The following is a 25,572-nucleotide window of genomic DNA, read 5'->3' as shown; positions in this document are numbered from 1 at the left end:
CATGGACGGCTGAATAGTAAGAGTACCCTCTTTCTTGCCCATGGAGAAACCTCCACACATCACATAAGCCCATCGCCTGCGTAACGCCCTCCAGTTTTCCCCTAATTGGACATCCTGACCTTGATGTGCTAGCCCTGTCCAACTCCGCATTCATCACCATGTTGAAATCACCTCCCAGTAGGATTGATGCTGGTGGTGACGTTGTGGGTATTGTAACAATTGTCTGGACATCCCTCCTTGTAGACCAGGGGGTAGATATACATTAACTAACATTATAGGCACATGTCTATATGTCCCCAGTACTGCTATATAACAGCCTTGAGGATGTGCCAATGTACGTGTGGTGTGGAATGGGAGGCCCTTTCTAATAAGTATCAGGGCCCCCCTGGATCCAGACGTGAACTGTGTGTGTCCCAGTAGCCTATATTTACCTCTTTCCATAGCCTTGTGTTGTGTATCCACCAGATGCGTTTCTTGCAGAAATATTATATCTGATTTGTACCTATTTATGGCTATATGTATGATGCTCCGTTTATGTTTGTTTTCTAATCCATTTACGTTCCAAGTAAGGATGAATAATCTCTCAGTTCCCATGGTAATAGTATTATCGAGATTAGTCTATTGTGGGTCTTTAGGGGAATGCTTCTGTGTATTTTCCCCATATCCTTTATACCGACTTCAAACTCGTTGTCCCCCTTCTGTATGAAACAATCTGTAAACTTTACCCCCCCAAGGGCACCCCCTACCCTACCTTACTGTGTTGTGATTGTAGAACTAACCACCCCCCAATTCACAGTATGTGTGTATCCGAACCCCTAATTGGAGATCCTCGTTCCCCATTTTGCATCGTTCCGAGGTGAGTATTTTTTGCCAATGTCATAGATTGCCTGCCATTGCTCATTGTTCTTGATCCGCCCCTCCATCTCCAAGGGGTGTACGAGGAGAAGGAAGGATTAGACACAGGAGCCCCCCATGCCCTTTCTGACTACCCCACAGTCTTTTTTGCTGGGCTGTGACTCTAGGATATGCTGTTTGTTATCAGTTGTTCCTAAGGTATCTGTTAGCCCAGCATGTCTGCTGTCATTGTGGGTCACCTGAGGCGTAGGCTCTGTCTCTGATTCCGTTCCCGACCCCGAATGCTCTGTTCCGGTTCCACCAGTGTCCTTCTCTGATTCCCTCCAGCCGTTACTTTTTTTTGCATCTCACTTATTCCCCTCAGGTCCTTGACAGCCTTTTCCTGCGCAGCTTTTATTTGTCCCAACGACGGCGCAGCTGTCGGACTCCGCCTGAGTCCTGGCCCTTTGCCTTTTTTTCCTTGTCAACCAAGTTTTAACTTCCGCTTGTCCATGTCCGTTGGCTTGGCGAAGGCCCTGCATCTCTATCCATTCCCAGGCTTCTAGAGGCGTTCCCAGGAAGTGTGTTCTTTTCTTGTATTTGATCCGAAGTTACGCCGGGTATAACAGTGCGTATTTTATGTCATTATGTTGGAGGATTTTTTTGGCTGTGGCAAATGCTGCCATTTGTTTCTGTATGTGATTTGTGTAATCTGGGTATATGTTTATCTCTTTTCCCTCGATTTTCCAGGGGCCCCTTTTGCCTGTGTCTTGTACTGCTCCTAGCTTAAGTTGCTCTCTGTATTGCGTTTATGTACCCATTCAGGAACGTTACGCCTCCTACCTTCCTGGGTAGGCCATTCGTTCACTGGGTTTTGTGGGCTCCCTTACCCGGATAGTCCCATCTCCTCCCCGACATCTCTGGGTGTAGGTGCTCTCTCACCCTCTCATTGTGTTGCTGGGTGTGCCTGACTCCAACCTCTCATGCCAACGGCTCGCTCCTTTCCCAATTCCAAAGGCCGAGGATCGTTGTCTTATTTGATTTGTTTAACTGGACCCCAATGAGGGGTGAGGGGAGGGGGGGCCCTCCAAATGTTTCTGCCGCTTGGTGCTCTCTCTCCCACAGGCTCCGAGCCGCGGTGGGAAGAGAAGAGAGAAAACGGCTGCCACCCTGTCCTCCTGCTTCTGGACTCACTGCTCCGTCCCCGGGCCTTCCACGTGCCCCTGGCTTCCTCCGGGTCCTCCGATCCGCCGCACCTGCGAAGACCTTCCGCAGGTCCCTGCAGCCAGGCCTCCACTCCGCACCTCGAGTGGCTGCAGCTTTGTGCACGATACCCGGGCCGAGGCCCGAAGTCTCCCCAGGTGCAGATCCTCGCAGCACCTCCAAGCACGCTTTCCCTTCTGTGGCGCGATCGTTGCCTCCGGTTTTCAACAAGTCCCCCCGATCCTTGAGGGGGCCCGGATCTCTGTAGTGGGGTCGGGACAGCACCCCGGCAGGATAATTACCGCTCAGAATGGGGACGGCGACCAGAGCTCCGGACTATGCGTCCGACTCCATTGCTGACTTGGCCACACCCCCCTGATTGGCATATTTAACTTACCTGTAAGTCCATAATATATGGTACTTTATGTACCCAGGGCCATAAGTTAGATGTCACCAGTGAATCCCAGCATTTATTGTGTCACCAGTAAAGTCACCATGTAAAACACGATTCTATGCCTGCCACAGGAGCTTAGCATGGCAGTTTTAAAATTGCCATTTAGATCCTTTAAGATCACCTCCTTAACATACCTTAACCTTCCTTGGTAAAACTTATAAGTTTCCCCCAAGGTAGGCCCCAAATGCCCAGAGGGAAGGGTGCAAATTAGGACGTGTTCCTAAGTTTTACACGCCTTTTCAGTGAAAAGTCTCCAAAGTTGTTTTTTATTGTGGCCTGGCTGGCTCTCCCATCAGAAAATTTTTGGGTTACATTATAACACATTATAATGCACAAATACCAGTTTGGGAATAGCTAGAACCATATTCAAGGACTCAAATTAATAGTAAGTTTAAATCCAATCTGATGGTAATGTAAGATTTTAAATTACTATTTTTAAACCACTTTTAGAAAGTTCGCATTTTCCTGCCTGAAGCCTCTAGTAGCCTTTTCAGAATCAATCCCCAACTGTCACCTGACAGCCATCTAGGAGGTGTGAATGGCTCTCAAGAAAGTGAAAAAAGGCTTGGCTGGGAGAAGTGGTGACCTCCTCCTGAACGGATGGCATGGGAGATGAGCCCACCAACTGCATAAGTGTCAAAGGGGCTTCCCTTGTCTAAGGTGGATTTAACTTACACTTAAGCCTGCCATTGTCCAAGTAACTAGAGTGACACCAATCCCAGTGGGGGGAAAACCTGTTCCAAAGCAGATTTCCAGAGGGGGTACTTCATTTCATTAGACAAACAGCAGGGATGGTCGGGGAGAAAAAGATTCTGCCATTTCTATTTTCACACTCTTTTATTGAGATTTTTTCCTTATTTGTTACATTACAGTATTGTGTATTACATTATAACTGCAATAGCACAGTTACATTCTGAGTGACATAGACAATGTATAACAATAAGTGTACAAGATGATTGCAGGAGGCTTAAACATCTCTATTCCCTGTGGAAGTATTCAACTAACTTGTGGGAGAATACAATTAATCAGTAACATCATGCATGATGTGGGTCCTGCCATATGGAAGTGTTGATTGTATGTTGGTGACTGGAGATGAGTTGTGTACTCTTATGCTGTGTTCTGGAGATGCGGACCTCTGGGTAAGATCTGGGGGATAAAATGGTTCAGGGGAAAAAGAGCCCTATGTGATGAAGGGGCCAACTAAATGACAGCACGAACGTGAGCCGAGAGGGAGTTTCAGAGGAGTCCTGCCTGGGTGGGGGGGGGGGTTATCAGGTGAGGTGGCATCTATAACAAAAAACTATCTGCCATGTTGGATTTTTGCAGATCATGACACTGTGGGATAGGGTTGCCTGTAGGAATTTTTTATTGGCATTAAAATTCCTCCCATCCACAAGCTAGTGCCGGCCTAAAAGTGGCACCCCTGGGTAACCTCTTCAGAATGACCTGAGCAATATAGAAGAAGGACTAGACCTACTAACCCCTCTGGACTTCAGAAAGAGGACTTCACCCACTGTAACCTGTGGAGTGAATCCTCAAGAGCTGGACCTGCTCCCACTTGAACCCCGGACAGAAGAGTGGACTGCAAATGCTAGTTAGCTAGCCTCCAGTTAAGCTCCAGGAACACAAACTCTCAAGAAGCGTGCAACTTGAAGAGCCCAGCTGACCAGTTCCAACTGGATATGACCTGAGCCCTAACCCTCCAAGTCATGCCCACAAGGTCCTGGACCCTTAGCGGATGTTAGAGTGCACTCTTTTCTGGCCACTTCAAAACGTATTCCAAAAAGGACCAGAGGCTGCCACTGGACTGCTGCCAAGCTGCAGCCTCTGAAATCGAATGCCAGCTGGATTCAATTTGCTGATTTGCCCTGCTGAAAGAGCTCTGGCGTAGAGGGATTTCTATAAGGCTGATGCCGAGGAGCAGCCAGCAGCTGATGAGACCTTCCTAAGCATAGACTTTGGACTTGGCCCCATCAAAACCTTCTTGATGCCACAAACCTTAAACTCCCGCCAAAGCTGAGGCTTCTACTAAGTTCCTGCACTCCAGAGGACCAATGATAATGAGTCCTTCTTTGGATCCAACCTGCAACCCGACCCACTGACGATCAGGTGAACAATAGTTTTATCCAGGAAAACAACTAAGTCAGTAGGTAATCTGTAAGAAATTGGGTTGTTACTTGACTGGGATGTGAGTACTGGTCAAGCAACACTTCAACCACTAACACAGTGAAAACGCGCCACAAAGGTATCCAGCACCAGATTGAAAAACTAAAGTATTTTTTACTAAATAAATGAAAAACAGAATGGCAAAAATCACAAGTTCAGGCTGACCGTGATGGAATGTGGGCTGTCTAAAGGGACCCAGCTACGTCTCCTGAACAAAGTACCTTAAATCCTGGCTTGTAGAGTGTTGCTTGGATCCGAGTTAATGGCGCATCACTTAGCTGAAGCTGAGTTGATCATTTGCCTTTGCAGGCACCAATGCTTGTTTATAGAGATCAATGCTTGTTTGCAGAGACTAATGCTTGTTGGAACTAATACTTGTTAGAGACCAATGATTGTTTGGGAACACGTGTTGCACAGCATCCCTATGAGTCAGACTGGGTGTGGCTCCCTATGTCTCTGACTGGGTGTAGTTTCCATGTTCAAGAAGTAGAATTCCTTGGGTATATCTTAAATCCAAACTGGGTACAAACGAACCCTAGGAAGATTGAAGCCATTGCTCAGTAGAAGGCTCCACAAGGTGTCAAAGAAGTACAAAACTTCCTAGGATTTGCAAATTTCTATAGATGTTTTATTGATCTTCTTTCCACCATTGTAGCTCCCATCACCAAGGGCCAGATGTATGAAACTTTTTTGAATTCGCAAACGGTGCGATTTGCAAAATTTGTCCGTTTAATGCAAAAACGTGGTCTGCAATGCATGAAAGGCATTCGCAGACCAAAAATAAGAAATCGCAAAAATTGAGATTTGTTTGCGTTGTGATTTTTTTGCGTTGTGACCTGTTTTTGCGAGTCGCATTTTGCGATTCGGTATTTGAAGTAGGAAATTGCGAGGTGCAAAATGCGATTCGCAAAATCCAAGTCGCAATTCGACACTGTTAGAAATGGGGTTTTTGGTTGGCAGTCAGGTTACCCTCTGTCCAAGCAAGAACCCTCACTCTAGTCAGGGTAAGTCACACACAATCCAAAATTAGCCTGTGCCCACCCTCTGGTAGCTTGGCACGAGCAGTCAGGCTTAACTTAGAAGGCAATGTGTAAAGCATTTGTGCAATAAATCATACAATACCATAATATAACACCACAAAAATACACCACACAGTGTTTAGAAAAATATATAATATTTATCTGGGTATTTGCAGGTCAAAACGATCAAAGATGCAATATGAATTTGTCAGAAGACCGCGGATGCCATTCTGGCTTTCCCGCTGGGCCGGCGGGCGACCGCCAAAAGAGCGCCCGCCGGCCCAGCGGGAAAGGCCCTGCAACAAGGAAGCCGGCTCCGAATGGAGCCGGCGGAGTTGCAGGGGTGCGACGGGTGCAGTTACACCCGTCGCGATTTTCACTGTCTGCCAAGCAGACAGTGAAAATCTTTATGGGGCCCTGTTAGGGGGCCCCTGCACTGCCCATGCCAGTGGCATGGGCAGTGCAGGGGCCCCCAGGGGCCCCACAACACCCGTTCCCGCCATCCTGTTTCTGGCGGTGAAAACCGCCAGAAACAGCCTGGCGGGAAGGGGGTCGGAATCCCCATGGCGGCGCTGAGGATTCCCCCAGCCGGGGGAAATCCGGCGGGAAACCGCCGGACCCGGCTGGGCGACCGCGGCTTCACAGCCACGGTCGGAATTCAAAATGAAGCACCGCCAGCCTGTTGGCGGTGCTTCAGCCGGCCTCCACCCTGGCGGTCATAGACCGCCAGGGTCAGAATGAGGCCCATAGTGTCTTAAGTCTTTAAAAAGCAAACAAAGTCTCTTTCAAGCACAAAGTACCTGGTTTCTGGTGGAAAATCTCCGCAAAGTGCCGCAGAAGAAGAGATACGTGGAAAAATAGTGTGTGCGTCGATTTCTCCCCAGCACACACGGACTTGCGTCGTTATTTTTCAGACGGGGAAGTCGTGCGTCGTTTTCCGGCGCGCGGACAGTCTCTTTCTATGGGTCGTGGGGATTACCAGATGTCCCGGGTCTGTGCGTGGATTCTCCTGCTTCTTTTCCGGCTGCGCGTCGTTCCGCGGGGCTGTGCGTCAAAGTTTCACTGTCACGGCAGGCGTCGCGTCGATTTCTCCTCTGGAAGTCAGGGGGCGTTGTCCTTGCGAGGCCGTGTGTCAAAGTTCCGGTCGCCCCGAAGGCGTCGCGTCGATCAGCGTCAGTGTGCGGCGTTTTTCTCGCCGCGGACAAGCTGTGCGTCGAAAATTTCGGCGCAAGAAGCGTCCAAGTGAAAGAGAGAAGTCTTTTTGGTCCTGAGACTTCAGGGAACAGGAGGCAAGCTCTATCCATGCCCTTGGAGAGCACTTTTACAGCCAGACAAGAGTTCAGCAAGGCAGCAGGCCAACAGCAAGGCCGCAGTACTTTGTAGAAAAGAAGACAGGTGAGTCCTTTGAGCAGCCAGGCAGTTCTTCTTGGCAGGATGTAGCTTCTGGTTTAGGTTTCTTCTCCAGCAAGTGTCTGATGAGGTAGGGCACAGGCCCTGTTTTATACTAAATTGCACCTTTGAAGTGGGGGTGACTTCAAAGAGTGTCTAAGAAATGCACCACGTCCCCTTTCAGTTCAATCCTGTCTGCCAGGGTCCCAGTAGGGGGTGTGGCAGTTCTTTGTGTGAGGGCAGGGCTTCCACCCTACCAGCCCAGGAAGACCCATTCAAATTGCAGATGCATGCAAGTGAGGCTGAGTACCCTGTGGTTGGGGTGTGTCTGAGTGAATGCACAAGGAGCTGTCAACTAAGCCTAGCCAGACGTGTATTGAAGGGCACAGAAAGATTTAAGTGCAAAGAAATGCTCACTTTCTAAAAGTGGCATTTCTAGAATAGTAATATTAAATCCGACTTCACCAGTCAGCAGGATTTTGTATTACCATTCTGGCCATACTAAATATTACCTCCCTGCTCCTTTCAGATCAGCAGCTGCCACTTCAACAATGTATGAGGGCAGACCCAATGTTAGCCTATGAAGGGAGCAGGCCTCACAGTAGTGTAAAAACGAATTTAGGAGTTTTACACTACCAGGACATATAACTACACAGGTACATGTCCTGCCTTTTACCCACATAGCACCCTGCTCTAGGGGCTACATAGGGCACACATTAGGGGTGACTTATATGTAGAAAAAGGGGAGTTATATGCTTAGCAAGTACTTTTAAATGCCAAGTCGAAGTGGCAGTGAAACTGCACACACAGGCTTTGCAATAGCAGGCCTGAGACAAGGTTAGGGGGCTACTGAAGTGGGTGGCACAACCAGTGCTGCAGGCCCACTAGTAGCATTTAATCTACAGGCCCTAGGCACATATAGTGCACTCTACTAGGGACTTATAAGTAAATTAAATAGCCAATCATGGATAAACCAATCAATAGTACAATTTACACAGAGAGCATATGCACTTTAGCACTGGTTAGCAGTAGTAAAGTGCCCAGAGGCCAAAAGCCAACAACAACAGGTCCGAAAAAAGTAGGAGGAAGGAGGCAAAAAGTTTGGGGATGACCCTGTCAAAAAGCCAGGTCCAACAGACACAAATTGCGATTATTCTTACACATGTAAAATACCACTAAGTGAAACCAGGTGGTAACCAGGTGCAACCTACATAAAGAGGCCCAGAATGCCTCAGACTCTTTTCACAATGGCTGCACTCTACGTAATGGCGAGGAGGATGATGACCTTGGCAGGTTTGAGGAGAGGGAGGAGGAGACAGGAGCGCATTTTCAGAGTGCGCATTACACTTTTTGACCAGACAGAGGAGGAAATATTTGAGAGGTATAGGTTGAACTCAGCCATGATACTTGATCTGATAGCTGAGCTACAACCCATACTGCAGCGCAGAACACATAGGACTCATAGCATCCCCACCCATGTGCAGGTATTATGCTCCCTCCACCTCCTTGCCTCAGGGAGCTATCAAGGGGTCATAGCAGCAGCTGGTGGGGTCTCACAGAGTACCCTCTCTAGATTTTTAAATGCATTTATTAACGCCATGCTGAGCAGAATACACCAGTACATCCGATTCCCTCACACCCCACAGGAAATACAGCAGACAAAAATAGATTTTTACCAGATAGCACAGTTTCCCCATGTCCTAGGTGCCATAGATGGGACACATGTTGCAATCTGTCCACCATCAGCCACAGAGTATGTGTACCGCAACCGTAAATATCAACATTCCATGAATATACAGGTGATATGCAATGCCTCTTATATCATAACTGATCTCGTGGCCAGGTACCCAGGGAGCACCCTTGATTCATACATCTTTCGCCACAGCGGCATTCACACAAGACTGCTAGCTGGGGAGATTGGTGAAGGATATCTACTAGGTATTGTCCCTCTGTACACTGGCGCATTGATGGCGTGCTGATGTCAGATGGCTCAGTTACTCAATATACTCTCTGTCCCTTCCAGGAGACAGTGCCTACGCAGTGCGCACCTACATGATGACGCCCTACCTCAATCCTGCAACACCAGCAGAACGGAGATACAATGCAGCACACAGAGCGACCCGCAATGTGGTGGAGCGCACCTTTGGCCTGCTGAAAAGTCGCTTCCGGTGCCTCGAGAAAAGTGGAGGGGCACTACAGTACAGCCCAGAGACAACATGTAGAATAGTGGCTACTTGTGCAATCTTGCACAATATAGCTACCACCGGGGCGTACCTGTGGAAATATCGGAGCCAGACTCAGATGAGGATGATGATCCCATACCACCCCTACAGCCAGCAGACAGGACCAGTGCAGCAGAGGGAAGGCAAAGGCGTGCTGACATCTCACACAAGCATTTCAGATGTAAGTATGAAAACACTGACAAATGTACCTGTAGTGAGTACATTTATTACCTTAATGTCAGGTAATGTTAGTCCAACGAATACCAACAAAAGTGATTGTGAAAAAAACCAATAGCAGTTCACAGTAAAGCACTATTCCTTCATAGTGTACTCATTCCAAACACACAGACAGTCCCCTGTGGCCACTACAGTCACTTGTTTTGGCCACGCACGCCACTCGAGTGCCCAGTTGCCTCACTGGCACCTCGATTGTCTGCCTCTGTGGCAGTGCTGTGCCTGGCACTGCGCCGTCTGGTATCCATTGTGGGCACAGCTAGGCTGCTGAGGCTGGATGTGTCCTCCGTGTCCCCCAGTCCAAGCTCGCTAGGTGTGGCTGACCTGTTTCCCATGATATTGTCAATCACATTGGTGATTTGTGCTAGTCCTTGAGCCACATCCCTGCTGATGTGTGCTGCCTCAACCTGTACAGCCACTGCATGACGTGAAATTAGGGAGGTGGAATTAGCCAGCCTATTCACAGAGCGACAAAATCCCCCAAAACATGCTCATGAAGCGTCGCTCCTGCCTGCGGTGGCTCACCCTGTCATGGCGCAGCTCCTGACATAGTTCCCTCACAGCAGTAGTGAGCTCCCTTGTCTCCTGCGATGCCTGGACCTGTCCCTCATCCAGCTGTTCAATGTTGGCATTTAGGCACTCCAGCTGGCGATGCAGGCCCCCCATGTTAGCATTATGTTGCTGCATCTGCCTTTGTAATGCCGTGATCTTTTTATTTTGCAGGCGCTGCTGCTGCAACATAGCCGATTCCAGGCCACCAAATAAGGAGGTTCCCTCACCTGCCTCATAAGCCTGTGCACCTGCATATGTAGGCATCCTGCGGGATGCTGTGGTCTGCTGCGAACGGGGCTCCTGCATCTGGGTGCATCTGCCAGTTGGGGATGGTGTTTGTGGGCCTTCCTGCTGCTCATCAGAGTCCTGACTCAGTTCTGGCAGTGCCCTAGGCCTGCGTCGGAGTGGCGCAATGTTCAGAGACGCACTCGTATTGGAGTCTGAAGCAGGATGGGTGTCTGTCTCCCCTACACTGGCACATGCTGTGGCTGCTGGGCCTGGCCCACCTGCAACGACAATATGCAGCATGTCAGTTATGTTTGTTACAATTAAGGTCACACAATGCTAATAAAGGTACAGGTACTTCTCTTCACTGTGTTGTGGGTGTTGTGTTCTTCTGTGTGTCGCTCTGCCTCTTACATTGTATGTGCTACTTTCAGTTCTGGGTTGTGGACTACCACTCCCATAAGGCATTGTTGTGCTGTTTCTAAGATGTGGAATGGACTACTTCTCACAATGTTTTACATTACTTGCTAATTCCTAAGGGGCTTTTGTGCGTACACATATGGGGTTACAATGCAATTTTGCACTTACCTTTGCTGGTACTTGGTGTGCCGCAGGTGTCAATCTCAGTGACCCCACTGACTGCTTCCGGGAGGAGTGTGGACTCCACTAGGTCCTCTATAGGGGTGGAGGGTGTCTCTGTGGGTGGTCCGCCTCCTGTGCTCCTGGACTCCTGCAGTCGTCTTGCCACCCTCTCCTTAACATGGGACCGCAGCTCGTACCACCTCTTGATTTCTTCTACCGAGCGCTGTGCCACTCCAACAGCGCAGATCTGTATTTCTGCCCAGAGTCTCAGTTTTTTACTCTCAGGCACCTGGAGTGAGCTTTTGCCAAACAACCGTTCATGGCTCCTGACCACCTCCTCTGTCAGCACCTCCAGCTCTTGCTCGCTAAATTTCAGCTTGCGCTTTCTTTCTCCCTTCTCCTTTCCCTGGGCAGAGGTGTCCATGTTTGTTCAGCTGTGCTGCCTTCTCCAGAGACTTGCTCAGCGTGGCTGGGCTGACTCTCTCTGAGTGCTGGTTTGGGTGTGGCACCTGAAACTGCCTGGGATGACTCACTTCCTGCTTGTGATGTCATCAGGCTCCTCCAGGTGTGCTTTCTTGCAATTTCTCACAATTTGCGATTTTCAATTACCGAATCGCAATTTGCGAAAATGCAAATTGCGATTCGGTAATTGGGCCTCGCAAACCACAAATATCGAATTAGCGATTCGCAAGGCCATTTCTTCATACACCTGGCCCCAAGTTACTTCGTAAAGGAATAACGTTTCAGCAGGGAGAAGAGGCAGATAAGGCTTTTCATCAATTGAAAGACAAGTTTAGTTCCAGCCCCAGTTTACAACATCCAGATCCTACTCAGCCATTTGTGGTAGAAGTGGATGCTTCTGAAGTAGCAGTGGGTGGAGTTTTGTCTCAACGCAACCCTAAAACTGTTGAGCTTCATCCAGTGTCATACTTCTCCCACAAATTGAACCCAGCTGAAACTAATTACTCTGTAGCGGACAGAGAATTACTAGCCATAAAATAGGTCTTTGAAGAATGGAGAAATTATCTTTTAAGGGTTTGCACACCATCACTCTATTAACAGATCACAGAAACTTACAATTCCTTAACTACGCATGTGCTTTGTCTACCCGACAGTTGAGGTAGTCCTAATTTTTTAATGACTATGTCTTCCTTAACCAGTTCCAACCAGGTTGTAAGATTGGAAAAGCTGACTCACTTTCTAGACTAGCTCACATCATTGCAGAACAAATGGAAGAGCCACCCTTTATTATTTCATCAGACAAGATAGTTGGGGGCACTAACCTTGATTCAGACTTCTTGCAAGAAGTGCATCAAGATCAAGAAAGTACGGTAGCCATAGAAACTCTACAAAACCACACTACTGACATTACTAGCCATGGGGGATTAAAGTATGTAGCACAAAAGTTATACTTACCCACAAAGCACTACAAGACAAAGCTTGTGGGTAGTGCCATGTTAGTAAACTTGCTGGTCACCCGGGGAAGAAAAAGACTCTAGAAATCCTTCAACAGCACTTTTGGTGGTCATCCATATCCAAAGACGCAAAGAACTTTGTAGCAAATTGTGTGACCTGTGCCCAAGAGAAGAGTTCTCATCAAGCCCCGCTGGTCTTTTGCAACCATTTCCTACACCATTTCCTACACCACCTGCACCGTGGCACACTGTAACTTTAGACTTTGTAATAGAATTACCAAAATCTCAAGCTGGGTTCACCACCGTTCTAGTTGTAGTAGATAATTTGACTATGGTGGGACACTTTATTCCTCTAAAAGCCTTTCCTTTGGCTATACAACCAGCCCATGTATTATTACAATCAATCGTCCATTTACATGGTCTTTCCTCAGTCGTCATGTCCGACTGAGTATCACAATTTGTGTCCACATTTTGGAAATGTCTTTGTCAGGAATTGGATATTGATGTCAACCTGTCATCAAGTCATCATCCACAATCAGATGAACAAACCAAAAGTGTATGGAGCAATATTTACATTGTTATCTCCCGAGCTCAGAAGTGGATTGGTCTGAGTGCTTGTGGACAGCCAAATTTGTTTCTAACAATGTAATCCATGTTTCCACTGAATATTCACCTTCTTACTGCACTTACGTATATCACCCTTTGATGTTGGAATTGAGTGCAGTACCTCAGTTAACCACTCCCGCGGTGCAAGGCATTTTACACAATTGAGCAACGTTAAACAAAATGTGCAAGACAATCTAACATTAGTATAGCAAACATACAAAATATATGCAGACAAAAAAAGACGTCTGGGACCAAAGTATGAAAAGGACAAAAGGTATGGTTATCAACTAAACACTTACATTTGAAAGGTGCACGAAAGTTTCATCAAAGGTTTGTGGGTCCTTTTACCATCATCAAAAGGATTAGTGAGATGGCAGTGAAACTAGAACTTCACACTTCTCTACCAATTCATCCAGTGTTCCACATCTCCTTATTGAAACAGGTAGCAAACCCTATGCATTGTCCAAAAAGACCTCTTTGAGGTGGATAATCAACTGGAATATGATTTCAGGGCCATATTCGACTTTAAAAGAATAAGTAACAAACTATTATTTATTGGACTGGAAAGGTTATGGGCCGAAAGATCGTTCATGGGAACCAGCAGGACATGTAAATGCTCCCTGATTGGTTTGTCAGTTCCAACATTGATACCCTGACAAACCGAAACCAATTGGGAGGGCCTTGTGAGTGGTATACTGTCAGGCCTGCAAACCCAGATATGCCCCAGTAAAAACGTCTGAGTTGTTTATTTGCCTTTGCAGGCACCAATGCTTGTTTACAGAGATCAATGCTTCTTTGCAGAGACCAGTGCTTGTTGGAACCAATGCTTGTTAGAGACAAATGATTGTTTGGGAACACATGTTGCACAGGCCTCCAGCATCCCTATGACTCAGACTGGGTGTGGCTCCCTATGGCTCAGACTGGGTGTGGCTGGATGCAGCAGGTATTTAAACCACACCCGGCCGGAGTGAGTTGCTTGCTGTAAAGGTCACCGTCTGATGAGAAGGAATCTCTGCTCCTCCACTTCTGATCTTCATGTTCTGTTCTGTCAAGCATCTTGGAGGCCTCTTCCAAAGAATAAGAGACAGAGGAAATCGACCCTTTAAAAGGTGGTAATGCATGTGCACGATTTAAGAACATTTATTGCTAAAACTTGATACTTGCTGACTTGAAACTTGATAAACAAATGTTCCAGGATGCGATGTGTCTAGAAGTGCACATCTTTGGGTTTTAAGGACATTGGGATGTTCGTTGCTTGTCAGGATATAACGCTTATTGTAGTTGATTGCATTATGCCATAGATTGCAGTTTCTATTGAACAATTATTAAGAAAACGATATACTGTGAATACGTTTATTATCGCTGAGTTTCATGTGCATTATTATTGTTGTTAGCAATATGATGTACTGTAATGTACTGTGAATACAGTTATTATCACTGAGTTCAAAGTGGCATTTGCATTATTTCAAATTGTTGCTGGTGATGTAGAACATTCTGTGTTCGGTGCTTAAAAGAAGTTAAAGCTTATCTTTGCTCTGCTCAAAATTACACAGTGACGTAACAGTGAGAAACCGGTTGTTCATGAAGTTGAACACTATTGATTAACCCTATGTTTTCATAGTAATACAACGCGACCCATAATCCTTGATATTAACCCTATATTTTCAGTGTTATTTAAACACTGAATTGCGTTTCTTGCAATACTAGCACAATACAATGATTAACACATGAATATCTGGAGAATCTAATACCCTGAGAGTTTGTTCTTATTATTGTTGCCTATGTAAATGTCTGAGTCGAGTGAGTCAGTATCTTGGGAAATCTCATCAAGGTGAAACACGCAGGATATCCACTGAATGTCAAGGAACATCAAGGTAGGCCTAATTGAGGTGATGACGGACCAATCTGGGATCACAGTAGGAGTAGGTATAGACAGTATAGGCTCTTATTTAATTGCAGGTCATCCACATTCTTTTAGAAAATTCCTAGAGAGAGGGAGAGCCATCAAAAGTGAGAAAGGGGACCCAATCAGGTACATCTAGCTTGCACATCATAGTTTAACAGTAGAGTATCAATGGGTTATGAAACATTAGTTGTTTGACTGATGTATAATTTATCATAGGAACTACCGGCTCTTCAAGCACCATCACTAGGTGTCCAGATCCAGCCATGTGACTCCAGTATCTCTCTCCTTCTCTGATCCATCTCCTTTCCCCTGGGATATTGTGGTGCCGATCATGTATATTTAAGTGGGAGGCACACAATGTTTGGGTGGAATTCGGAATGAGCAGCTTGATCAACAATGGGTCTCTGCAGCGGGTCTGATCCACGCAGCAGCATCAATGCTCCGGTTCTGCTAGAGTTTGATCGTGCAGCAGAGGAGATGAGTTGGTTCCACTGGATCGGCAGAGGCTGGAGAAGCAACTTAAGACCTCTTCCAAGGGTCCAGGGTTGGGGTGGCACCACTTGACCGCAGTAGACTCACCGATGGCAGTGTCCAGGTTGTTGGAAGCCTGTTGTGCACCTTAGACTTCAGTTGAGGAGGCCAAATAACTAGTGCTTAGAGTCTCTCCTGGGTTCTGGGATCAAGGGATGCATGTCCAGTCTTTCTCGCTCAGGCAAGAGGGCAACAGGTCACCACAGCACAGCAGCAGTTCCTTCAGGTCAGCAGTCTAGCAGATTGGCAGTCCTTTCAGCAGCACAGCAGTGGTTCTTCCTGGCAGAGTATCTACAGGTCCAGAAGTGTACTGAAGAGCTGGTATCTGAGGTTCAATATTTATATTCAGTTTTGCCTGTGAAGTGGGGGAGATGCTCCTAGGGGCTACCCTTTAAAATACACAGGTGCCCTGCCTCCTCTGCCCTGGCTCCAAACTAACTACAGGGGACATGCATCCATTTGTTTAAAGGCAGGACACAGCCTATTCAAGTGTAAGTAGGGCTGTGTCCAGCTCCTCCCTCGTATCCTGCCAGTGATGGCTCATCCAGACACCCCCAAGCTCTATTTTGTTTGTGGCTGCCTAGGGAGCACAGAAAGCCCAACTATCAACTACACACCACCATGTGACCCAGAGACAGGCACTTAATGGCTAAGGAAGGAAAATGCAAACTTTCTAAAAGTGGCATTTTCAAAATTGTAATTTAAAATCTGTCTTTGTCATAAGTTAAAATATTTCATTGCAATTCCAAAGACACCAAACATGAACTGTTCACCTGTTCCCATTTAGAACTTACAGGTTGTTAAATGTAGAAAGGCAACTCCAATGTTATTCTATGGAAGCGGTAGGACTTGTAGTAGTGAAAAAGGACTTTAAGAATTTTTCACTACCAGGACATGTAAAACATAGTATATGTCCTACTTTTTAAGTACACTGCACCCTACTTTTTGGACGGTCCGGGCCTTAACATAGTAGTGACATATATATTTTAAAAAGGATGGTTTTGGCCTAGCAAAAGGTTTATTTTGCCTGAGTCAAAGTGGTAGTTTAAAACTGCCCACACAGAGTGCAGTGGCAGGCTTGAGCCATGTTTAAAGGAGCTACTTAAGTGGGAGCCACAGCCAGTGCTGAAGGCCCACTAATAGCAGTTAATTTACAGGCTCTGAGAACATGTAGTGCCTATTTACTAGGGACTTATACGTGAATTAAATATACCAATTGGGAATATGCCAATGTTACCATGTTTAGAGGGGAGAGCACAAGCACTTCAGCACTGCTTAGCAGTGGTAAAGTATACAGAGTCCAAAGGCCAGTAGAAAACAAATTCAGCAAAATAAAAATAGGAGGAATAGAAATAAAAATTGGCTGACCCTGCAGAAAGGGCCAGGTCTAACATAAACTTTCCAGCAGGACAAACCTGGATATTGTACCTGACTTGCATTCCATTGCGGTCGGCTTCAACTTTTGACTTCAGTCCGGTCGCGGTCAACCAGACATCTGTTGTTAGTGCTTTGCACATTTTGGCACTAGAAGCATCTAAAACTTTAAAAACTCATATCTCTGCCTCCTTACATCAATTTTTTGGTTTATTTAAAGATTAAAGGCCTCATTTAGAACTGGATGGACAGGTTAGTCCGTCACAATGGTAACAGATGTCCCGTCTGCCAAAATCGAAATCCCATTATATTCAATGGGATTTCGATTTTGGCAGACCGGACATCCGTCACTGTTGTGAAGGGAGTGAGCCGTCTGCCAAATTCTAAATTGGGCCCTAAGATTTACACTAATATTGTAAATTAGAGTGTAATTTTTGTGCTGTTGTGTTTTCTACTTATTAGTTGTTTTGGTACTGATAATTGCTTTACACTTGGGTTCCTAAGTTACTCCTGTCTGCTCTGTGGTATAGCTACCTAGGATTGAGCTCAGGTTTAAATTACTAAACCTTAACTGGAACTAGAAAGAATAGTGTAATTATTACTTGAAGAGGACTACCAACCACTTTCTCCCAGAAAGGATAAGGAAAACACAAATTAATTGAACAATAAGAGAGTAAGGGAGAAGAAAGGGGAAACCTGAAAGAGTGGTATGGTAGATGCTGTAATGATCGGAAAGAAAGAAAAAAGAAACTGAAAAAAAAAAAAGAGACAATGAGGAAATATGGTAAAGAAAAAGAAGGCAATGTAAAAAGATACAAAAGTAGATGTACCGGCTTGTCGTGTACCAAAATAGATAAGAGGGAAAGTTAAGAAAAATTAGAAAAGTTATGAAATATACAAAAAGGTAGACATTTCATCTAGAGGACCATGCTGTATAAGAAAGATGATTATAAGCAAATAAACAAACAGAACATACCATCAGCAGACAAGCCAGCAGTATTTGAAGTGTCATTTGAATCATCAAAACCTTTCCTATTCCTAATCATGAAATGTGTTGCATTACTATAATTCAATCTCTTATTTCTAAAATTAATTATAGATTCATGTCTTTGAATGCATGTCGCTCTGACTGCTGCAAGATTCTTTATTCTTGGGTGAATGGAAGAATGGACAAAGACATTAGCAAAATGAATCTGCGTGCCCTTAACAACTGCTTAGTCGTTACTAAATTAAATATATTTGAAATGTAATGTATATATTAAAATGAAATCACACCACCTGTTGCACAGATTGCTTGTGTACCGGTGCAGCAGGTGCTTCACTCACAGGTGCTAATTCTTGTGCAACCTAAACTTTGCCAAAAGAAGCCAACAAAGCTTGAAATCATGTGATTTATTATAAAGATGAATGCAAATGATATATGAATAAAATGCATGTATACGTGTATTAGCTAAATGTAGACATACATTCACATATATACAAAATGGAAATAAATGTTGTAGGGTTTTGTATTACAGGAAAAAACACAGTATATATATATGTATATATCACAAAGTATCTGTAGCCACTGTGTGGTTATAGTAAGGATTCTGAGGGATTGGAATTCCTCAGATTTTTGGTTGCTGATAACCATCTGATGAATCTCCAGGAAACTTTGCAGACCTATTCTTTTTTCTACATTGGCTGATGATGCAAGTGTTACGGTGATTAGTTAAGCGGTGCACTGAAAAAGGGGGGCAGGGGTCCCAGATAAGGTTTTTCCACCAATTAATTTTTAAACAGACGTAGCAACTGGATGAATATAACTTACTTGAAATCTGGCAGCAATATAGAATATGTTGTGGAAAGGGTATTTTTGTTATTTTAACTGAATTTGTTTTGTTGTATTTAAGAAAGAAGAGACAAAACTAAGCGATAAATTGGACCACGGTACATGGTGATGATGAAACACAATATTATGGGTTAATAAAAAACCCTTGCAAAATGAAAAGGAAGCAATAATGTTTAGATCATACTTTTGCTTTTTTCTGTTTTAGCACAAACTATAGCTTATAACTCTTTTTTAATGCATAACAACAAATGAGTCAGTTTAGTAAACTCTGTAGGTTTGGGGAACAGTAGTTGTATTGATTTATATATTTGTAAAACATTTACAGAGTACTGACGTACTTTTTAGAAATTATCTAGAAAGTACTCACCTACTGAAATCTAAAAATAATTGACAAAAGACATTCTATGGCATGCCACTCCACTCTAAGACACCATTACACACCACTCTATAACACACCCCTCCACTCTACACCATGCCACTCCCCTCTATCCACTCCACTCCACTCTACCACTGTACTCCACTCTATGGCCCTTCACTCTACGACACGCCAATCCACTGCACTTTATGACATGCCACTGCACTCTGTGACACACCATTCTACTCTACGACACACCACTCCATTCTATGACATGCCACTCCACTCTACCACACTCCACTCTACTACATGCCACTTCACTCTAAAACACTCTCTGACAACCCACTATATGACACTCCACTCTAATCTACTGTACAACACCACACTCTGTGCCACTCCACTCACTCTACAATACTATACTCCACTCTATCCCCCTCCACTCCATGCCACTCTGACACTTTATGGTATGTCACTCAACTCTACACCGCTCCAGTGTACAACATGCCACTGCACTCTACGACAATGAGCTCCACTCTATGACACAACATTTCACTGCCCTGTGCGACATTCCACTCCACTCTACAACATGCCACTCCACTCTACGACATCCCACTTGACTCTACGCTCCTCCACTCTAAGACACTCTACAACAAATCACTCCATGACACATCACTCCACTCTACTCTACAATTCACCACTCTGTTCTACGCCACTCCATGACACTCTACTCTATGAGAATTTACTCTATTCCTCTTTACTCTATCACACTCCTCTGTACGATATTCTCCTCCATTCTATTGTATGACATTCCACTCTATGTCATTCCACTCTATGACACTCTACTCTACTCTATTTCACTCCACAGTACAACACTCCACTCCACCCTATGGCATTTATGGTACTGCACTCGACAATACTGCAATCAATGTTACTCTACCCCACTCTACTCTGTGCCACCCTAGTCTATGACACTATGCTCCACTCTTTCTTAATTTGCTACACCTCTTGTTCCTCCTGTTCTAACAGCAGAGGATCATCTTCTTCAGCAATTGCAGGTCTTCAAATGGTGGCTTTTGAAGAAAAGATATTCACTCTTCCAAACAGCACACTCTCCTTGGAAGAAATCACATTGAATGGGGATAAGGTGGATACACTTCCTGTTCCCTACAATCAACAGAGTTCTAATCCAATTAAATGTTCTTTTACAAAAGCAAAGGTACCACAGAAGTATCTCAATAGTGTCATGGTAGCTGAACAGGTCTCATACACAACCTACAGTAACAATATTATTAACATGTGCCATTAAAATATATAAATATTATTTCAAAATTTTATGAGAGTACCGCATTACGTTTGTGGAAATGCTAATGAATGTAAAACAGTGATGCAGGCGACCAGGAGTATCATAACAAACATTTAACTGCTTTATACCACAGCACGACAAAAAATTCAAAACAATTTTTGCCATAATAAAAACCATTATATGATTTCATACAATTTGCTTTAAAGGATAACATTGGAATTCAATAAAAAACACTAGGTTAGGAATGTTATAGTTAAGAAAACGTAATTATTTTATGCAAAAGCAAATTAAACTACACAAACCTTAGAAATTAGTTACAGATATAAATTAAAGTTATAATTTGCGTCCTGCACAAACTTACTATATCTTGTGTTATAATGCATGGATAACACTATGTACAGAGGTCGGCGAGTTATAGTAAGTTTTATACAGAGTGCAAATTACAGCTTTTAGTTACAACTATAACTTTCAAATTTCTAAGGTTTGTGCAGTTAAGTTACTTTTGTATTACGTTTTCCTTACTAAAACTTATCCTCAACCTTTGTTTTTTCATTATATTATTATATATATGTGTGTGTGTTTATATACATGTGTAGAGGATACAAAATGCATAATAGTGCAAGATGGTTCTCCTTCCATCAAGGGGTTCTGGTGACATCCTAAACTTTGAGGCCAGAGGGGCTTGCAAATGTCAGTAGAACTTTAAGATAAAACTACAATGTAGTTGAGGGCAAGTGGTATACACATTCTTCCACAAGAAGAGCCTTCATAAGGGGCTAGTACTACAAGTCTTGACACTACTCTATCATGATGTTCTCAGAGTACATTTTTACCCACCTGTCCTTCTATATGGTAGGTTTGATCATACGCCTTGTGCTCCCAATGTAATTTTATTTGTATGGTGCAGACTTTCATCTAGAAGACTGCACTTACTAAAAGTCTATGTCCCTTCTAGAAATCCTTAGAAAACGTGGGCTGACCCAGCGTGTTTCCGAACCCACCCACACCCCCAGACAACTATTAAACCTAGTTTTCTCCCCAATCAGCAACATTTCAGTCGACAAGCCAGCAGTTTTCACCTGGACAGACCATACTCTTGTCGGTTTCTCCATACCCATCCCCCACCATCACAGACCTACCACCATTGCAACCACCCACTGCAGCTGGAAAAGCATCTCAGAAGGCTTTTGCCTTCTCCGAGCACTGACTCAAGCAAACCAGTGACTTGCTGAAGGTCATCAAAAACTTCAACAGCTGGATCACAGCATGAGGCCACAGCCTGGCTCCTCTCATGCGTGAAACAAAGGCAATACTCCAACCACAGGCCATCTGGTACTCAGAGGAACTCCAGCTGACAAAACACCCAGGTAACAACTGGATTGCAAATGGAGAACAAGTCAAGACCCTGCAGATACAAACATCTTCAAATCAGCCCTAAGATACTACCATCTACCTGGAAAAGGTCCTAGAGAAACTAATCAATCAACACCTCACTGAACACCTAGGCAATCACTAGTTCCTCAACACCACGCAGTCCGGATTCAGACCCAAATACAGAACAAGAATTAGCATTCATCACCACCACAGATGAATGGTGAATGATCCTTGATAGAGGAGACATGGAAGCCCTGTTCTCCTGGATACCGCTGCAGCATTTGATGGGGTCTCACACCCCATCCTCATCAGGTTCATCCATGAGATAGCATCCAAGGTCCTAATTTCAACAGAGCCTGCCCATTCTTAACAGTTAGAACACAGACTGTCACCTTACTCCTTGGAAGCCAAAAACTCATCTGAGCAGTGCCTCAAGGTTCATTGCCCAGCCCCACCCTCTTCAACCTAAACTTGATTCCTGTGGTTAAAACATCATCCGAACACATAGCATCAACATGCACTCCAATGCAGATGATTTGCACCCCACAGTCTCCCTCTCAGACAAGACCTTCAAAACAACAAACAAGTTTCTCCGCCTGCATGACCGAAGTCGGTAACCTAATGAAAGCCAAAGGTCTCAAGCTCAACACTGATAAGACTGAAGTAGTGATCTTCTGCAAGACTCGAACTGGTGGCCAGCCGAGCTTAGACCCATACTCATGCCCAGAGTCCATGCCATGAGCAACGTAATAAACATCAATAGCAAATTGAACATGACTGCACAAGTTATCTCCTTCACTGCATCTTGCTTCTATACCCTAGAGATGCTGAGGGAAATCTTCAAATGGTTCCCAAAGAACACTACAAACCTGTCACTCATTCTCTATGTCCCAGCAAGTTGGACTATGGGAATACCCTCAAAGCTGGGGTCACCAAGCAACTCAGTAGAAGACTACAAACCATCCAGAACTCAGCAGACAGACTCATCCTCAACCTCCCACACAGACCTCACATTACATCCCACCTCAGGCAACTGTACACATGCGCTCTATTCAAAATTCTCACACACACATTCAAGGCACTATACAATTTAGGCCCCACCCACCTGAACAGTTGCATCTCCTCCCACCAACCACTCAGGCACCTTCGCTCTGCAGGACTTCTACTTGCACACAAGTTACACATACACAGAACTAGATCAGGGGATGAGTGTTCTCTTATATTGCTCTTAAAGCATGGAATGACCTCCTACTCCACATCACAGCCTCTTCGTCTCTCCTTCAATTTCACAAGAACATGAAGACCTGACTTTTCAGTTAACCAACCTACCATAGACAGGGCTAGGCACAGGCACCTGCTCAGCTTCAGGATAACTTTGAGAGTGATAATGTGCTTTACAAATACACATAACATATCTTAATTTGAAAAAAATCTGTATTAAACTATTGTGTGTATCCAGAAAAGTCAAAAGTCATGGAATAAACACCCCTGGTAATCTTTGTATAATCACATACTGCAATTGGGTACAGTCTGATCTGTCTCAAGATGTGGTCTTGCATTCTTGTCCACTTTATACCATTCCATATCTTCTCTTGTCAGTTCTACACAATTTCTCCTGCAAGGTTGTCCATATCTTTGAGGTTTGCTGTCAGGGATCTAATTCTACTCTTTACAAACTTTGTTGCAGTCCCAGGCAAGCATATTATGAGGAAATCACAGTCAGTGAAGCTCTTCTGCTTTAAAGTGGAACTCTTAAAATAAGAAATCTGACAAAGTATTAATCTGCATCTACAGTAACATAATTATACAAACACATATTGGATTTTCATGCAATGCAGCATCCAAATATGCTCTTTTGTTTTGCATGAACGGGGAAAGCCCAGCTCAGCCAGTTCCACGAAACTGGTCTGTTACTGGTGTTATCCTTGCACCAGTATGCAAACAGGCTGAGTGTGCAGGACAGAGCCCCACACAATGGAACTGGGGGCATAGCACCTGTCCATCCTAGAAGTTGTGCTTGCAACATACTCTTCTAGAACACATTCTATGCCTAGGCAACAGTGAAAGGGCCAAATGCGCTGGAGGTATGCAAATTCACTGGAAGTGTCCAGTGCACTACAGCAAGCATGCAAGAAATTGGTTGATGTGGGAAATCAAAGTATTTCCCTTTTTTGCAATCTTTTCATATTAGACTTTGACGCACAGTGCTGTCAGGCTGACTCGTTCTGCCTCCTTAGCCTCTTACCTCTCCAAGCTTCTTTCTCTTTCCGATCTGCCATTGTCGTGACCGGGTGGAAGTTCTTCACCATGTGCTCCCACAAGACTTTCAAGATCAAGCGGTTCCTCGCTACGAAGCAGAAGCAAAACATACCTCTCCTGCTGTGGAACCACATGAAAACCGGTAAGAAGATCAGGTACAACTCCAAGAGAAGACACTGGAGGAGGACCAAACTGGGATTGTAAAAAAGCAGATCTCCTTAGGGATGGGGAAGGATGTCCTGTACATCTGCCGGCAATCAAAGATCAAATGTAAATCTGGTGGCAGGTTCGCAATGCCTGTACCCATGTTTGCTCTTGAGGGCTTGAAAAACATGTTTGGCTACAATAACTCGTATAAATATCTGCATTATTGCAGATTTAAAAAGTCAATATTGATGATAAAATAAACTCCAACTGTGTTGTCATCTTCGAAAATCAGACTTTGTGGCCATCCTTCTATGTAAATGCCCCCTCGACAAAAAAGAAAAGTAAGTGGACTTCAAGCTATGAAAAGGTCACCTTTCTAGCACAAGACACGTTTTGTTCGGGAAGGTAAATCCCAGCTACTACTTTGCACCTGTGTATCGCGCCTGTGCTGACGCTAAACATTAGTAAATTTAGACCCACATTTTCTGCATTTTGAGTCCATTTTCACAGAAACTTGCTATCTAATTAATGTGGATATGTGGAAATTCTAATTGTTAGTTAGTTGTTGTCCTTAATTCGTCAGAGGAATACTTGTAGCAAAGGCTGCCAAAGCTAAGGAATGTATCAAAAGGATCACAGTGCACTGTTCCTCTGATGCTGTACTGCCTAAACCATGCTGTTCTCCTACACCCACATATTCCCAGGCTACTCATTTTGTATTGATGACAAGTATGTATTTTTAGTATTTTCTCTTTCTCATTTCGGAGCTATTTTTTATACCGTTGCTCATTTAACATTTTCATTCAGGTCTGCATTTCCACCTTCCTTCTTTTTCACCCCCTCCAAACACTAAATCAGTACCATATGTATTAATGTTTTGTGTTTGAAATCTGTTCGTTAAGCATAGATAATTTGCCGACCCCTAAATTGGGGTGGTAATTCATTCACAAATGTTTGTTTGTGAATAGGAAGTGCCAACTCTATTTGGTCCATTTGTGTTTTCTTTTCAAAGTCTCTTTGTACTCCTCTTATTTCCCTCTCACTAGCTTGTCTGCCTCCACCCGTCAGTCATGGTATGCCCTCTCTTCACCTCAGTCATTTCTCCATTTCATGTCTTCGCCATAGACTTTGCTCTCCCTTCACTACGTCCTAGCCATTTCTTCTCTGCTCTCTTCGCTGGAAATGTCACTTTATTGAGATAAAGGCTTTGTTTGCATCTTTCACTAACTTTATGCTAATTTGTTTCTTATTTATTTATCCTCTGCTTTTCACCCTACGTCAGTTCCTTTACCAACTATGCACTGCTCCTCCTCACCTCCTCCCAATCTTCTCAGTCCCACTAGTGGTTCTGAATATGAGATGAAAGAGGCATTTCTGATTCCGCTTTTCACTGTTCAAATCACTTCTGTGTTTTATAGTTGGGCCTGTAATTGGCTAAACCCGGGTATTGATCACGCTTTCTGATCTATGGCAACTGGAATGGGGAACAGATATATAGTTAATATTGGAGATTGTGAGTTAGGGACCAATGGCATAACCTAACCAAAGCCTAGACTTACAATGGAGCTCAAAGCTCTCAACATTGACAAAA

At 44.5% G+C, this 25,572-nt stretch overlaps 1 protein-coding gene across 1 annotated transcript; it reads left to right on the top strand.

Annotated features, from left to right (window-relative positions):
* Window positions 1-23,872: 23,872 nt before the first annotated feature.
* Window positions 23,873-24,038, top strand: LOC138283263 (large ribosomal subunit protein eL39-like). Its single transcript, XM_069221285.1, has one exon. It carries the CDS (start codon window positions 23,883-23,885, stop codon window positions 24,036-24,038), a length of 156 nt encoding a protein of 51 aa, XP_069077386.1. The 5' UTR covers window positions 23,873-23,882.
* Window positions 24,039-25,572: the final 1,534 nt, after the last annotated feature.

This window comes from Pleurodeles waltl, chromosome 3_1, assembly GCF_031143425.1.
Source record: "Pleurodeles waltl isolate 20211129_DDA chromosome 3_1, aPleWal1.hap1.20221129, whole genome shotgun sequence".
Taxonomy (NCBI): Eukaryota; Metazoa; Chordata; class Amphibia; order Caudata; family Salamandridae; genus Pleurodeles; species Pleurodeles waltl.
The sequence above is the reverse complement of the archived record's forward strand: the minus strand, read 5'-3'. Positions and strand labels throughout refer to the sequence as shown.